The sequence below is a fragment of the Hydra vulgaris genome, chromosome 03, assembly GCF_038396675.1.
Source record: "Hydra vulgaris chromosome 03, alternate assembly HydraT2T_AEP".
In the NCBI taxonomy this organism is placed as follows: Eukaryota; Metazoa; Cnidaria; class Hydrozoa; order Anthoathecata; family Hydridae; genus Hydra; species Hydra vulgaris.
Genome location: NC_088922.1, coordinates 29,917,646 through 29,936,464, shown reverse-complemented (window position 1 = coordinate 29,936,464; position 18,819 = coordinate 29,917,646). Strand labels below are relative to the sequence as shown.

The 18,819-nt window shown below is 30.1% G+C and overlaps 1 protein-coding gene across 1 annotated transcript; it reads left to right on the top strand.

Annotated features, from left to right (window-relative positions):
* The first annotated feature begins 1,339 nt into the window (after positions 1–1,339).
* On the top strand, positions 1,340–4,808 carry LOC136078610 (uncharacterized). Its single transcript, XM_065794392.1, has 2 exons — positions 1,340–1,523; positions 3,460–4,808. The coding sequence occupies exons 1-2, from the start codon at positions 1,340–1,342 to the stop codon at positions 4,806–4,808; spliced, it is 1,533 nt and encodes a 510-aa protein (XP_065650464.1).
* The last annotated feature ends 14,011 nt before the right edge of the window (positions 4,809–18,819 follow it).

Sequence of the window (18,819 nt, the reverse complement as noted above, 5' to 3'; positions counted from 1 at the left end):
TATTGTTTTTTATCTAAATAAATATAACTAAACAATGAAATTTCAAATCAACAATTTAAAAAGTTAATAAAAAGTTGTTATAAAAATGAAAAATAAACTACTAAAAAAGAATAAACCCTGAAAAAAGCATTAATGTTCCTAGACTTAAATTTACTTTTTTATCCGTCCTTTAGTAATAAATTTGAAGTTCTTTATTATCCGTCCTTTAGTAACAAAAAATAAATAAAAAATAACTTAATCATCCGTCCTTTACACCTTTTCAAGATGTAATTGAGAACTTGAAAGTTGTAATTAAGAAAAGTAAGATGTAATTGAGAAATACAATATGTAATTTAGAAGTCGCAATATGTAATTAAGAAACACAACAAGCAATTAAGAAAGTTTAAAATGTAATCGAGAAACCCAAAATGTAAATAAGAAATTGGAATATGTAATTTGAAAAACAAAAGTTGTAATTAAGAAATTGTAATATGTAAATGAGAATACATTATTTGTAACTGCGAATTCAATGTAAGCTTAAAGGTCATAAAAGATCTTCTTGGACATGCATTTTAATAAGTTGATAATATCAAATTTAGCGTTTGTATTAGGCCTGTAAATCGAGCCGAACGAGCCAAGCTTGCCAAGGCTTGGCTTGGCTCGTTTACATATTAAGAGTGTTCAGGCTCGGCTCGAGCTCGTTTCGAACATAAGATTCTTTGTTCGAGCTCGGCTCGTTAAGCTTTAATATTGTTTGGGCTCGGCTCGTTTAACATGTTGCTCGAGCTTGACCGGTTTAAAACTCGAAATAATTATTGTAACCTGTTAGTTTAAAGCCCGTTTAGTAAAAAAAAATTGTTCGTTAAAGGCTCGTTTGTAAATAATTTTTATTATATATTAATATATATAATATCACAATTTTATTTATTACATATATATTATTATAATATAAATAAATATAAATATGTATATATATATATATATATATATATATATATATATATATATATATATATATATATATATATATATATATATATATATTCGAGCTTTAATCAAGCCTATATGAACGAGCCAATGATGTTCAAGCTCGGCTCGTTTAATAAACGAGCCTTATTTTTTGTTCAAGCCCGGCTCGTTTACCATTCGAGCCGAACATGAACGAACTCTTGTCGAGCCGATCACAAACACGAGCCCGGATTTACAGCCCTAGTTTGTATGCACCAGCAATACAGTAATACAGTAATGGAATTGAAAGTCTGTTATTCAATTAAATCCGTGCAAGCATTTATTTCACCAATTTTGTTTTCAACTACTTCTGGAACAACCAGAACCACTTATTCCAATTTGTAGACATGAAATGCATACAACTGAACAAGTTGAAAGAAAACATTATATTTTATCTTCATCGAATGATAGAAGAAGAGTAATTGAATGTGCTGAGCGAAACAACGATTGGGTGACTCTGGCGCAAACTTTAGGTCTCAAATATAAGACAGCATATAATTGGGTCCGCAGCAGAAATTTAAATTTTATTGGAAGAGGTAGTTTTAAAGCAAAAAAATTACCCGGTGATTAAATCGAAGAAACACTAACATGAGTTGAAAATGACTGTCATTTGACACTGGTGGTCATTAAAACAAGGGTATTAGAAAAATTTAATATTAGCGTCAGTACAACCGCTTTTGCCAATTACCTCGAAGGCAGACTATTTTCATTTAAAAAAAGTGCACCCTTGCGCACTTTTTTAGTAGGCTCCTTAGCCTACTACAATGAATAGTAATGACAACAAATAAAAAAGAGCTGAATATGTTAGGAACATTAACGAACACATCACAAATGATCATCAGGTAGAATGAAACAAGTTTTAATTTTTTTGTAGAAAAACGTAAGGACGTGCCAAACAGGGGAAGAGAGCAATAATGAAAATACCTTCTTTAAAAGGAACAAACATACATTTGATTGCAGCTATATCAACAAAAAATGTCGTCATGATGAAACTTGTTGAGAATCATTTAAAGCAGATTCTTGTAACGAGTGGATGTTGGTTTTGTTAAACCAGTGGGTTACATTTGGGAATCGTTTAGAGGATTTGGTCGTCCAAATCCTTTAAACGATTCCCAATAAATTTTATCTATTATTCATCTGAAATCTCAATTAAATTTTTCACAAACAAAAATAAAAAAAAGTTTTAATTGATACCTAATAAGATTTTTCAAGTTACCGCCTAAACCTCAGATGCCTTTATCATGACTTTTTATATTTTATTGATATTATATTACTATTTCCAGCCTTAAATTAAAAAGTATATTAGCACTTCAAAATACAAAGAACTTTGTATTCTTTATACTTTTCTCAATTACAACTTTTATTTTCTCAATTACATCTTACGTTTCTTAATTACAACTTTCATCTTCTAAGTTACATCTTTCATGTTATAAATTACATCTTACGTTTCTTAATTACGACTTTCATCTTCTCAATTACATCTTACGTTTCTCAATTACATCTTGAAAAGGTGTAGTAATAAACCTAAAGTAACTTAATCATCCGTCCTTTAGTAATAAACTTAAAAATAATTTATAACCTATCCTTTAGTAATAGTTTAACGAACATTTAATTTAGTTTTTGAAAAATTTTTTATAGACTTTATTTTAAAACTTTCTAGCCATTGTTTTTTCGCCTTTTTTTTAAATGCTAACAACCGCAGGTAATACAGTTGAAGAATAGTATTCTATATTCTGCTCAATATCTGCGAATAGAGCGATAATTTTTGTATTTACTTTATTACTTTATTACTTTATTTAGTTACGAGACATTAAAAACTTTAATAAAAATATGGTTTAAAGATTATATATGGTTATAAAAATATATTTCTAACAGTTATTTATATTATATTTGCAAGATAATTTTAATATGGAAACATTTTTATCGCAATTCGTACAACTTAATGTTAAATTTTGTAAAACAAAATTTGTTGTAAAAAAACTGTTTTGGTAAATAAAAAATTTCAGATAATTTAATTTTCAACCGTTTACATATTTTTTAAAAGTTAACATCTTAGATAAGCTTTATAAGTTTTGTTTTGTTAAGATTGGAGGTTGGATGAGATTTACTAAATAATTTGATAATTTATATGTAGGTGATCCTATTGTGCTTACTATAATTCGCATTGGGTAGTTATTAGTTGGTTTGTGTGCTTTGATGACACCATATAATTTCAACAACATAATTTCAATCAAAAAGTTAGAAGAATTTATAAAATCATGTGTAAATAATAAAGATTTTCAAAAAATTACAAACATTACAGATAAGTCCTACGAATATATGTTTTTGCGATCGAGAAATAAACTAAAAAACAAATTTGATTTATTAATCAAGGAAAGTAGATATAAAGATAATGATAACCAAAGAAAATAAAAGAAGTAACACTTAATTTATGTGCTGATAATATCCCAACACATCACAAAAAATTACTAGATTTAGGACCTAACTTTGTTCCAATTCCGAGTAAAGTTCCATATATGGATATAATAAGTATAACTGAAACGGCAGCTTTAAAGTTAAAATATTCAAACAAAAATACTGATGCAAATAAACTTAGAAAAGATGTACTTCGAGTTTTGAAAATTCATAAACCGGTTTGTACAAATTTAGATAAGGATCAGTTTAAAGCTCTCAAAGAACTTAAGTCTAGCAACACAATTAGTATTTATCCGTTCGATAAAGGATCAGACTTTGTTCGAATTAATAAAACCAATGCTCTTAAAAAAATTGAAGAACAACTTGGAAAATCTAAAATCATAAACTATGATCCAACTCAAAAACTCCTTCGCAAAGTTCAGAATACTTTACGAAATCTGAAAACAAAGTTTACAAAAAATGAATATAGATCAATTTATCCAAGTGACGCCACTCCTCCACGATTATATGGTGTCATCAAAGCACACAAACCAACTAATAACTACCCAATGCGAATTATAGTAAGCACAATAGGATCACCTACATATAAATTATCAAATTATTTAGTAAATCTCATCCAACCTACCTCCAATCTTAACAAAACAAAACTTCGAAATTCAAAACAGTTTGTTAAATGTGCTCAATCATGGTATATCGATCCTGGTGAATTTCAAGTTTCCTTCGATATTGTTAATCTTTACCCTTCAATACCAGTTAAAGAATCAATCGATATTTTATTAGAACAGCTCCGTAACAGTCCTGTCTTTAAATCAAAATTATCTTTTTCAGAAATAAAAATACTTTTAGATTTGTGTTTGTCAAATTGTTATTTTTTACATGAAAACAACATACACACATTGGAAGATGCTGGTCCTATAGGTTTATCATTAATGGTAGTAATGGCAGAGAGTTTTCTACAACATTATGAAGAAAAAGCGTTACTACAGGCACAATATCTTACACCACCGATATGTGTAAAATCATTTAAAAGGTATGTAGATGATATCCATTCCCGTTTTATAAATGAGGCAGAATCAGAACGTTTTCTCGACTTGTTAAATAATCAACACACAAATATCAAATATACAATTGAAAAAGAAAGTGATTCACGCGCAATAAATTTTCTCGATCTCTCAATAACAAATAACAAATCCGGAACATATCTTTTTAATATCTATCGCAAAGATGCAATTACTAATGTGCAAATAAAGCCGCATTCTTGTCACGATCCAAAAATAATTTATGGTGTATTTAAAGGTTTTATCCAAAGAGCTTTTGCATTATGCAGTAAAGAACACATAAATCACGAATTAAAGTTTCTAACAAAAATGTTTACAGAAAATGGTTATAACAAGAAAATACTTTAAAACATTGTCAAAAAAATAAAAAACAATAAGCAAAATAATCAACAAAACAACAACAATAACATCAATAAACTAGAACCAAATTATATTTCTCTACCATGGGTACCAAAATTAAGTAATCAATTAAAACAGATATTTAAATGTCCAGTTTTTAAATCACCAAAAAACCTTCAACAATTAATAACTCAAAAAAACATGCCTCGACTTCCCAAGAACTCTTATCCTGGAGTATACAAACTGGAGTGTTCGTGTGGAAAGCTCTATGTAGGTGAAACAAAACTCAAGGTTTCAACTCGCATTTGCCAACATCAAAAACATACTTTTGAGGGAAAATGGAAAAATTCGGCCGTAGCGGGGCATTCCAGAAATTGCCATGGTGCCTTTGGCTGGAATAATAACAACACTGTTAAAGTAGAGAAAGACTATTTTAAGAGAAAAGTGAGAGAGTCCTTGGAAATACAGTTTCACCAGTGTTCTCCGGGTGAAGGTGGTTTGAATGAAGACCACGGTGATTACGTCACATCGTCGTTTTGGAAACCTTATTTTTCTTTTTTAAGACGCAAGAACACATTGCATTGAAGTTTTATTATTTGTTTGTTTTTTTAACGGTTTTTTATATTACTTGAATAACGAGGGTATATATAACCCCTAGAAATATTGTAAATTATTATAAGAAAGAGGATAAGTTTACATACTATACCAGATGTTTCATTTTAATTAAACCGTTTACATATCTTTTTTATATCAACCAACCAGTTTGTATTTAAAATGTTTTTTAAAATATTTTATTCCACACGCGCAGTGGATCGATCAAAAATACAGTGGTTTCATTTATAGACAATTTTTTTTTCATCGTCATCCAAAGCGATAAGAAATTCAAAAGATTTGTATTGACAATTACGATATAAGAAAAGAATTCTCATTTAAATTTCTTAACTTCTTGACAAAAGTTTAATAAAGTAATTATAATATCCTGGAGAATTGTAAAGAGTATTGGTCTAGTCTATACAGCGATATCTTTTTAAATGTAACTTGTTTACAACATTTTAAATCTATATTTAATTACTAATAAATATAGGTTATTTATTATATGCGTAACTCAGATACAAATTAATATACTATATTTTTTTATATCTTAATTACGCAAACATTGCTTGATGCAGTACTATTAAAATTAAAATTTATTAGTACTGCATCTAATAAAATACTATTTTATATATGCAAAAATTTGCAGAATTGTATCTAATAGTCATTTTAGACGTTTTCAACGATTATTTACTAAGTTGTATATACTGAATTACAAACAAATAAATATTTAACATTTTCTAGTTTTTATGCTCAAAATTTATAAAATAATTGTTCATACAAATTTTTACGGTTAATCAAAATAAATCAGAATCATTAACTGATATTCAAATAATACTAGTATCACCAGGGCCGCCCAGAGGGGAGGGGGTTGGCATTAGGTACATTTTATCTATGCACACTGACATAGGGGGTATATGAGATCCTCAATAAAAGATTTTATTAAAATTTTTTATAATAATAACAAGCACTACTCCTTGGAGAAATTTAAAACAGAATCTAAAAGACTCTTATTATTATAAGAATTTATTACAACAGACTTCAAATATATTTTATTCGAAATTTAATTCAAAATAGAAAAAAAAAACGTTGTTTTTATCACTAAATAATATATCAAACATTATTATAAAAAAATGTGTATGCATTAATATATATGTATATTACTTTTATTTTAAATCAGTAAAAATCGACTATAGTTTCACGTTCTTTTAAAGACATTTTTGCATTTTGCAAAATTTATATGTATTTTAAAACGGATTATGAATATATTTATTTATGTGTTCTTTTTACTCCAGCCTAAATTTATATATGTAGTATGTATTCATTGTAAATTTATCAAACGGTAAACTTTTAAAAAGACAAATTATCAAACGGACAAAAAAGAAGATTATTTGCATATTATTTGCAAAGGAAGATGCTTTGTAAGATTTTTAAAATTTTATAACATGAAATGAAATTTAAATTTAAATTATTAACGATCTTCCAGTTATTCTCACATCTAAGGTGGCATTGTTCGCTGATGATACTACCATTTATTATTGTCATGATAAGAAGCCAACACTCTCTGATTGCTTGGAGGGGACATTTGAGCTTGAAAAGGATCTCACTTCTGCTACAACATGGGGCTCACAGTGGCTGGTGAACTTTAATTCAATAAAACTCAATTTTTTCAGCCAATCGTTATCACAATAATTTAGATCTTCCTATATTTATGAACGGTAATGTACTCGACGAGTCATCTATCCTTCATCTTCTAGGACTAACTCTTACTTACCGATCTTTCTTGGAAACCATAAACTAAATCCGTTGCAAAATTAGCATCTGCTAAGGTTGCATCTCTTTATCGAGCTCGACACTTTCTTACTCCGGATTCCTCGAACATTAGTTCTTTGAAAACCACTTCCTTCATCTTGCTTTCCTGATTCATATAATTTGCAATCTTTTAAGTTGTCTGTCAATTGTTATCTTGCTCTACAGTCATCATCTTTTCTCTTCTAGTAACTTCTAACTCTAATAGCGGTTGCTTGCAGCTTTGTTCGAAGCGAAGATATTTAAAGAAAAAAAATGGAAATTTCACAATTTCTATTTTTATTTTTTTTATTTCTATTTATTTTAATGTTATGTTACATAAGTCAGTTAAGTTTTCAAATATTCTTTCTCAATACATTCATTCCAAATAATTTGACTTTGTGATTACATTTAATTTTTTTGCTCTTTAATTCCTTTGAGAATTAAATTCTATGTAAAAAATTATTTTCGATTTCGAAATAAATAAAAAACTTTGTATTTAAATATAAGTAACACACATCTTAGAGTAAAACGTCATGGTCCAGTTGTCAAAAGCACGATTCAGGATCCCAAGGCAGAAAAAAAGCTGTAGAAAAAGTAGTAAAATAATACAAAAACAAACGTACACTGGAAGAGTGTGGCTTCGATAAAGTTCAGAAAAAAAGGCATCTAATAAATCTATGTCCGACTAAGCAGTCAAGGTATAGGTTAACAGCTTAATTTTTTTATTCACAATCTTATATTCATAATTCCAAAACTTTTCATTAAAAACAGTTCTGTTTTAGATGGACCATGTACCAACAGCGTTGATAAACCCTTGAGTCCAACTCCAAGCCATCTTCCCCTTCAAATTTTTCAACGGTCTCTGAAGATGAAGATGATAATCGGGTGGGTTATAAAAAACCTGCAGATATTAAAAGCATAGCATTTAACATCTGCAGATACTTAAAACATATCATTTAATATCTGCAGATTCTAAAAACACATCGTTTAATATCTGCAGATATTGAAAACATACCACAAATGCTTTTTATTTAATTTAGGATCAAGAAGCAATGGGTGATTAAGTAGTTAGAAACGACCCCGCTTTGTGGAAGTGGGTTTTATCTAAAGTCGAACGTGATCTAGTCATACTAAATGGACCACTTCAAAATCCGGCACTTTTTTCTAGAGATTCAACAAACAAAAAAGTTCCTGTCTCAGTTTTTTACGAAACTTCTCTCAACGGAGAGCAAATTAACAGAGACTGACTTATCTGGAGTGGAAATGCAAAAGCTTTTGTTTGTTTTCCCTGCTCTTTTTTTGGACAAAAGCATAATTTTGACCCTGGATTTCAGTCTTTCCTCTTGATGTGAAATGGCGGAATAAAAGATAGTTGGAGAAAGCTAATCGTCTGGAAATCAGCCTCTGAAGCCTTGAAAAATCAGAAAGGGTTCAGAACTTGAAAAATCAATAAGAAATGAAGCATTTAAGTGGTATGAAGTTTTACGCTGCGTCTTGGTCGCCACTCTCCATTTAGTTTTGAAAAATCTAAGTTTTCGAGACGTGTTAGGAGTGTATGTTCATAAAATAGTTTTAATATTGCTTGGAATATTAATCTAGATGTGATCTTTATTTCAATATTATGTTCATTTTTGTGTAGGTTCATCAAACATGCTGGACAACTATGACGATGGTAATTTTTTATCCATCCTTGAGCTGTTGGGGAAACACAATAAGGCACTTCAGTTTCATCTAGAAAAAGTTTCTCAACACCAAAAACAAGGAACTTATGAAAAATACGACTTAACATGTTCCCCATTTGAATCAATAAATTGCGGAGTTCCCCAAGGATCAATACTTGGACCCCTGCTGTTTTTAATTTATATTAATGATATTTATTTGTCTTCAAAAATACTTAACACTAGAAGCCTCAGGTTTTTTATATACCTAGAAACCCCAAAGTGGATCAATTGATCCAACTTAATATTTATATGCATTTAGACTTATTTTCTTGTTTAAATTTATGAAACTAACAGTTAAAACTGTTAATTTTGATGTAAATTAAATAAAATATATAAATTTCTTTCACCTTACATATATATACATAGGTTTTATGCTCAAAATAAGTAGAAGTTTAGAAGATTTGCCAAAAAATCTGGATTACTAGCATATTATCTAAATTATTCAAACAGATTATTTAAACGGAAAAAAATGAAATAAAATGAAAATATTAGCGAATAAAATAAAATATTGTTCTCGCATATATGGTATACATATACTGCTACCACAGTACACTAATATTACTGTTTTACACTATGAAACTTACTACTATATTGCCCTGGAGAAAATAATCGTAAAAGCTAATGATATTATAATGAAACGCTTCATCATCAAAAAACTCTGTTGTAGCACATCCTCTTTCAATTGACCAATCAGTTACATATCAACGTCCAAAACGTGTGACGGCGCAACAGTGTTTGTTCATATTACAAGAACACTCGAAAATTGACAAGGGTGATGAATCAGATTCAACAAAAGAATATGACGAGGCAGATGTTGTTGAAGATAATCTTTCTGATGGCAATGAAATTAATACTTTTATTTACAATTCAGAAAGTTGGAGCAATAATGACGTAGAAGAAAACTCATGCGGTGGGAGTAATGATTTAACTGCTAAAACTCAAAGAGATGATGTAAAATGAACTATTGAGTCAAAAATTGAGGTAACTGGAAGATTTCAAACTCAAAATGTGTTTACTGCCAAGAGCGGAACAACTTCTTATTGTCGTAATGTTTTGACACCTATTGATGCATTTAGACTAATTATGGATGAAGGATTTACACGCTTTATCAAAAATGCACTATTTTTTCTGCCTATTTATCAAATGAAGGATGGAATATTAGCGGCATTGAACTTGATGCTTTCATAGGCTTGATATATCTTCGCGGATGCATGAACGCAAGAAATTTTCCAGTTAAATTCCTTTGGTCTGAAAAATATGGCAACAAAGCTTTTATAGAAACTATGCCGCGTTCTCTATTTGAAGACATCATAAAAAACATTAATTTTTATATACGTTCAGAACGTAGAGAGCTCCTCTAAAGTGATAAATTTGCTCTTATGTCATGGGTGCTGGCAAGATTTATAGAAAACAGTCAAAAATGCTATATACCTGAGGAGTCTTAAACAATTGATGAACAGTTGTTCCCAACTAAAGCTCGATGTCGCTTTACACATTATATGCCTAATAAACCGGACAAGTTTGGAATCAAACTCTGGATTTTAGCTAATCTAAAGAATAAATATTGTCCCAATATCAAACCGTATCTAGGTAAAGATGAAAGCCGTGTAGAAAATTTGGGTACTCATGAGGTCATGTCACTAGTGGAACCTTATTTTGGCCGCGGGTATAATGTTACTAAAAATAACTTTTTTACAAGTGTCGATCTTGCAACAAAACTTTTGCAAAAGAAAACGTCAATTGTTGGAGCAGTTAAGCATAGTAGAAAAGAAATTCCAGCATTTATTCCACTACCACTTTACGATTCGAATTTCTACATAAACGGACCATTGAACTTGGTTGTCTACCAGGCAAAGAAAAAAAAACTGTAATTTTATTATCAACACTTCATAGAGGGGCGACTAAGCAAAGTGATGGGAAGAAGAAACCGAAGGGAATACTTTATTACAATGCGAACAAATGTGGAGTTGATATTTTAGATTCAATGTGTCGACAAATCTCAACAAAATCTGGGTGCCGACGCTGGCCGCTAGCTGTTTTCTTCAATATTTCGGACTTGACCGGTGTAAACGCTTGGATCATTTTTAAAAAAGTTACACAACAAAAAATTTCGAGACGAAAGTTTCTTTACACTTTATCTGAACAGTTAAGAGAAGCAAATAATACTCACCGAAAATCTTTACTTGCTGCCAACAGTAATACCACAATAGTTACCACAGTAATACACAATTATCAATTCGTTTGAGATGTCAGATAAAAACAAACTGCAAACGTAATCTGACATCAACAGTATGTGCAAATTGTAAGAAAGCTGTTTGTGGAAAGTTCTTGTCAAATATATGTAAACATTGCAAATAACCTTAATTATTTGACTAAAATTGTTATGTATATGCACGTTTTCTGTAAGGTGGATCAATTGATCCAGCTTAGGTTTATTAGGTATAAAAATTTTTCAGTCGCATCTCTGAATCTGTTTTTTATGTAGTTTTTCCGCTTTTCAGTAAATTATATCTAAATAATAAAAGTCATAAAATATCATTTTATCAACATTAAAATTTTAGCTTCAGCAAAGTATCAAAGTCGTGATTGGATCAATTGATCCACCTTGGGGCTTCTAGTGTTAATTATATTATTTTTGCTGATGACACAAATGTTTTCTTTTCTGACTCAAATTTAAAAAATATTTTTTATATTGTAAACACAGAATTAATATATCTTAATGAGTGGTTTGAAGCAAATAAACTTTCATTAAATATTGAAAAAACGAAATATATTTTGTTTGCTAAGTCATCTAAATCCGAGAACCTTCCACTCAAATTACCTGAACTAACAATTAACAATATTAAAATAAAAAGAGTTTTTTCAATCAAAATACTAGGAATAATTTTCGATGAGAATTTAAATTGGAAAAGCCAAATAAAGCTAGTCGAGAACAAAGTTTCAAAGATCCTGGGGATTATGTACAAGACAAAACATCTTTTAAATAATTTATGTTTAAAAAATTTATACTTTTTATTTATAAATAGTCATATTAACTATTGTAATATTGCCTGGGCAAACAATCATTTATCTTTCCTAAAATTTATTTATACAAAACAAAAGCAAGCAAGTAGATTAGTTTTAGGCGCAAGTAGATACGAAAGTGCCGAGCCGTTACTCAAGGAAATAAATGCTCTAAATGTATACAAACTAAATATATACCATAACTTGTTGTTTATGTTTAAACTTCAAAATGAAATGGTTCCAAAATATTTTTTCAAAAGTTTCACTCGAATTAATCATAAATATGAAACAAGACATTCAATGAGTAATTACTACATCCCACTAACATCACTCAAAAAATCTGACTTCTCAACTATATGCCGGGGACCACGCTTGTGGAATTCGGTTCTTGACGAAAATATGAAAAAAATAAAATCTATTGCTACATTTAAAAGAACTATAAAAAAACACTTACTAAATTTAAACATTACGTACATTCTCTCATTTTTTTTTAAAAAAATTGAGATAATTTTGTATTTTTAATTTTTTATGTACTTTATTTAATTTTAATATTGTATCGAATATGTATATGCATATGAAGCGAATTAAATTTTTTTGTTTTGTTTTGTTTATTGTCTTTAATATGTATACGAATATGTACAGATTTGTAATTTTTTATTTGTTATTTTATATTTTAACTTTATCTTAAATTTCTTCTTTTTTTAACTTTAAGTTCTTTTTTAACCTTCTAAAATTTCTAACCATATTTTTATTTTTTTTAAACTTATTAGTTTCACTCTTTTATATAATATTGGAAGAAGTAAAATTTAATTGTATTTTTTTGTATTTCACAAAGGGGCTTGATGATAAGTCATTTTGACTTCTACTTGCCCCAGTCAGCTTGTAATTATATATATTTGTTTAAATTTTATAGATAACATTGTAAAATGTGTAAAATGACGAAAATAAAATTAAAAAAAAAAAAAAAGGAACAAGAATGCAAGCGCACTATTTGAGCTTGAGAACTCAAAATGAGTTTATTATGGCATGTGGTGAAACTGTTTTTGCAATTAGCATTGTTCATGCCTTGCAGCGCGTATAGTCTCAATTTAGCTGGCGTTCATTCAACAGAATCCTTTACTGTAGTCAAGAACTATTTTGGCAACATCCAATCGTTGTATAACCTTTTTAGTAGTAGCCCCATGCGCTAGAGAATTTTGACTAGGCAATTGGGGATTCCCTTCACCAAACGCCCCAAACAAGATGGAGTGCGAGCATAGAACCTCTACCTTCTATCAAGTTGCTTAACAGAACCTACCAGAAAGATTTTCAGTCAATATTTCCTTCAATCAGCATTTTGCTTCGCATTTAAATACAATCCAAAATATAAATACAAAGTTTCAGTGGCTGAAGGAATCAGCTCTTTCAGTAAGCTAGCTCCCATCAAATCCAAATTGCGATTAATAATGGCTGAAGAACGACATATTAACCTTATGGTGATTTCAATTGAAAACGACCTTGCCAAGACATTGTCGTACGAAAATGCTATCTCTAGTTTCGCAAAGAAGAAAACCCGCAAAGTGAAATTAGTGTGATTTGACTAGTCTTCATAATTAACATTTTATTGATGAAATATATAATTCCATTCATTGTTATTTGTATTCTCGTTTTATCATATATATAACCAAGTTCAAGTATAGAGTGCTTATATGCAGCGATAGTTAATACAAAAATAATTATTGTTTTCATTAACTTGTAATATGATATGGACATACGGACAAAAAACAGTGAAATTCATGCTTAATTAAATATACCCAGGAATCAAAAGTTTAGGGCACCGATCAAAATTGACCCAGGGCACAACAAAGTCTCTGTGTGGGCCTGAGTATTACAACTCATAAGCTATAAGCTATATTTGCGGCAACCGAGTTTTTAATTAGAGGATCGAATTTAAGAAACAAAATACTCGTAAATGAACGTAAAATACTAACAACGTTTAATGAATTTAAATTGAAGCTGACTCTGCTTCCGGTATCGACATTTTTGCTCGTTCTCCTATTCTCTTAAGAGTACGATGGTTTCTTTGCACATTCCTTTTTCTTTGGGATAATTAGTTAAAACCCTAATACGCACTCCCCAAATATCTAAAAAAAACTCCTTATTTCTTCAATTTTGAACGTCGTCTCATTATCTATCAATATTTTTAGACGATGCTCCTCGTAACATAAATAAGACGTTGTATTCTAACAACTGCAACACTTCCTCGCAAACTGCAACTCGGCAGTTTGCGAGGCTAAAGTTTTTATGGTAACAGTTGGAATCGTTTTATGAAGATATTTTAACGTTTGACTCACCTCAAAGTGTCCACTTTTGGTATGTATATTGGAAATAGATTTGGCTTCCCCGCTGCTTCCCCAATACAATGGTTGTAATTGTAATTGTAATTGTAATTGTAAAATACCAGCTCACCACAAGGTAATTTTTTTAACCATTTTGGTGCAACTCTTGTTAATGCGTCAGCAAAATTATTTTTCGAAGGAACAAGTTTTACATCAATATTAACAACATATTCTTCAATTAGTTGCTGCAACACGCTTTTTATTTTTATTTTTTTCGTATTAACATTTCACTCGACGCTTTTAACTTTTATCTTGATTTTTAAGTAAGAGCGTTAAAGACCTAGTAAAAACGGATCAAGGAATCTGAAAAACTATTACCTTCTTTTAAATTTCAAGTTTGTTAACTTTATCTTTGTTTAATACTGCTTTATCCCAATAACTGGACGCAAACTTCGTCTTTCCTAAAAGAGAAATGAGAAATCCTATTAACTTAGCTGAACTTATTCTGAGCATTTAGTGAAAAATCCACTAAAATAACTTCGTCACTATCAACCTCAAGAGTGACATTGATGAATGTTTGCTTCAAATGTTACCCCTTTGAAAAGTTTAGGCATTCATTGTAATTTCTGAACTAGAAATTTTGACTTAATATTGACTTTGATCATTATGTTTTTACCGTAGCTGTTGCTACCATACCATTAACTTTCAAAGAAATATTAGATAATGCGTTGATTTCATCGTGGTAAAAACGAGGTGGCACAGATCCCGCGCTTCTGCACTTATTTTACTGCACCTTTAAGCAATAAAAAATCTTCTTTTGAGAAGAGTTGTTTTCAAGCAAACAGTTCTTCGCAATGTGGTTCAAATACTTTACTTTTGCAGTTGTAACAGAAACTTTTTTCAGTTCTAACAGAACTTTTGAAGCATGATGCCGAAACATAGCGCCAACAATATCACTATTCTTAGTATTTACACAATGCAAAGCAACTCTTAATATATGCAACATAGCATTGATTGAACCCATTGAAGTTTGAAATCTTAATGATCTTTAAAATCTATGACAATCTTACAAAAAATGCCAAACACGAAGACTCTTCAGACAATTTAGCAGAAAAATCTTTTTAAGTCATTATCAACTACAATAATTAAGAAACCACAGAAACGCCATCAATGCTCTAAAGCTATCCAAAACGAAATTAGATCATTGGTTTGAATTCAATAAACTACATTTATTTCCAGCAATTTGGTAATGTGAAACAACTTCACCAAACAATAAATAATTTTATTTGTATATCTAATAACTTAAAAATACATACATACATTATGTGTATGTTTGTGTGTATGATTGTGTGTGTGTTTTTTTTTTAGCATAGCGGCAAGGAAGTTGAAAATTAGTTAAATCAAATACCAAAAACCTTAGGCAGTTGAAAATAAGATACTATTTTAAACAAAGTTTAATGTGATTTTATTTACCAAAAAAAAAAAAAAGAAAAACAAAATAAAAACACGATCCATATTTACTAGCAAAGTTTTGTTATACGGATATCAAAAGTTTGCGTGTTATTATGTTAACGAAACTTTATGATTCATCAAGATTTTTCTTTGAAAGTGAGCAAGTATTAATGAAAGCCTCGAGTTTGATGCCAGAGTTTGATTTTGATAGAAATAATTGATAGACAAAACTGGATTTATTTTTATATATTTCTATACTTTTCACAGGCCAGATTTTTGGCGAATGCTCGAAACATAAAATAACATAAAATTCAAGTTGCCAAAAAAAGAGGCGCCTTAAATGAGTTATTTATGTTAGTTAGTTATGAGAAGAATTTCTATGACTAAAATTTTGAAGCAGGAGCTGTACCCTTGATCAACCGCCCTATTAGAGTCACCGTAAAATCAGCGACTCTGCTAGATTACATCATCACAACAGATATCTTTAACAATGATATTCAAAAAAGAATTGTAAAAACAGATATATCTGACCATTTTCCAATTTTTTTAGCAATTCAATTAAGCTCCAAAATAAAAATTCAGCAACAAAAAAATTAAAAACGTTTTTTTGACCACGCAGAACGTATTTTTGACCACGCAGAACGTATTTTTGACCACGCAGAACAGTTTAAATAACAATTGTCGTTACTGCATTGGAAGCAAATAGACTGCAATGCAAACATTATTAACAAAAATTTTTTTTAAACATTTTATTCCATTTATGATGCTAACTTTCCAATTTGTAAAAAGACTTTAAGCCCAATTTGTGAAAAGATTTTAAGCCCAAAAAGACTAAAATAAATTCACCTTGGATTACCAAGGGTTTTAAAAAATTATCTAAAGTAAAACAAAAACTATAAATAAAATATTTAAAAACAAAATTAACCGCGGGTGAAAAAACATACAAAAACTACAAATACTTGTTTGAAAAAGTTCGAAAAAAGTTAAAAAAAAAATTACTACTCAAAACTTCTTGATAAAGCTAAAAATAACTCCCAACACATTTGGGAAATAATAAAAGAAATCACTGGAAAACAAAAATCATGCTTAAACTTCTTACCATTAAAGTTGAAAAGCATATATGAGCCTAGTATTACAGCTCAAGAATTTAATAAATTCACCAAAGCCTTATTTGGTAATTTCTTAGTACCTACAGATAATTGCATTTATTCTAATGAGTTATTTTGAAGAGTTTGAAAAAGCCTATAAATCTCTTACAAAAAACAAAGCAGTAGAAGCTAATGAAATTAATGGAAACATATAGACAGTGGCGGATCCAGCATTTTTTGATCTTTGAGATAGTTAACTTCCAGAAATGGAGCTAACTCCAAACATTTATATATATACTTATGTCAAATAATGAGAGTTTGCAAAAAATTGCGATGATTGGAGGCTGGGAACAAAAAAGCCCCAAAATTTTTGCTACACCTGCCCCAAACGTGAGAGCAACAAGTTGATAAAACATTTTTTATACTATTCTCAACTAGACTTATATTAATCGATAATTTTTAAGTTTCATAGTATTATCTCTCACCGTTCAAAAATTATGACCATATAAAGTTTAAATCCCCCTCAATTTGAGGGGGTTATAATTTTTATATGGTCATAATTTTTGAACGCTGAGAGATAATACTATGAAACTAATTATCGATGAATATAAGTCTAGTTGAGAATAGTACAAAAAATATTTTATAAACTTGTCGCTCCCACGTTTGGGGCAGGTGTAGCAAATATTTTGGGGCTTTTTTGTTCCCAGCCTCCAATCATCGCAATTTTTTGCAAACTCTCATTATTTGACATAAGTATAAACATATAAATGTTTGGAGTTAGCTCCATTTCTGGAAGTTAGCTATCTCAAAGATCAAAAAATGCAGGATCCGCCACTGATAGAGTGTTATGAACAGTTAAAAGTTGTTCTATTTGGGGTCATCCATAAATGATGTCAGTGTTTTTCTCAATTTTTCAACTCCCCTCCCCCTTTATCAAACTCTGTCAATTTTTGGCCAACCCCCCGTTACATATGATGTCATTTTTTGTGTACTCCCCCTCCCCCATTCCTCTCTAAAAAACAATAAAAATGCTTAAAAACCTTCAATTTTTTTTCTGACTAAATTATACATTTATATAATAGTAGATCTCATCAAGTTATTTTATATAATAGTCGATATCTCATTAAATAATTAACTAAGCAAATAGTATTTTATATCTTTAATATAATCTTCCCATGGGTTCTTGAAATGATCATCGATTGAAACGATAGGTAGTGAATGCTCTCCGTGCTCTAAAAGGATATCGTATTCTTGAGGTACAATCAAATTCGTTGCGTCAACTTCATTTTCATCTAACCATTCAGCAGTGGACAAAACGCATCATTCGGCAAAATCAGAAATCCTTTGGCAGTACGAGGAAGAATATTTTCAATGTTTGATGCAATGAGCATAAAGACGAATGATGGAAACAATTCTTTTGCTCCTTCTGAGACTACTGCTTTGAGCCCGTCTCTTGTTTGGTTGACAGGGACAGGTGGCGGAAGAAATCTTGCTCCAATTAGAGTAAAGTTAGAGCTTCTAATAGTCCGACAACAAGAATGATTTTCACATTTCACAATTTGAGTAAAATATTGACTTGTACGAAGATGATCGGCGATCCAACGTTGATCTTGTAATAAAAGGCTCCTTGACTCTAGCTCTTATTTGTCTGGATCAATATACTCTGCAATGGTTGGATAACCGTCAATTTGTAGATCAGACCAAATATCAGCCAAAGCCTGTCCAGCAAAACCAAAGTTCTGTTTTTCTAAATTTTCATCTATTGTCCTGCCTGATTTAAAAAGATATGTTGGTTATTATAGGTTAAAAATTATATTATTATTTTTACAAATTAACTTTTGTCAATGTAATTACCTTGAGAACCAAGATGAGTTCCGTAATGTTCGTGCGGAAGAATTACCCCAGATAATTCTTTACTTAGAGGTGCCATGCGTCGCTCAGCTCTGTTGAATGCACGGCTTCCTGGAGCGTTCGTCATGATGAAAAGAGCGTCACGGTTATTCTTCAAGAAATGGTGAATCGTCGAGAGTTTTAATGCTCTAAATAATAAAGAAAT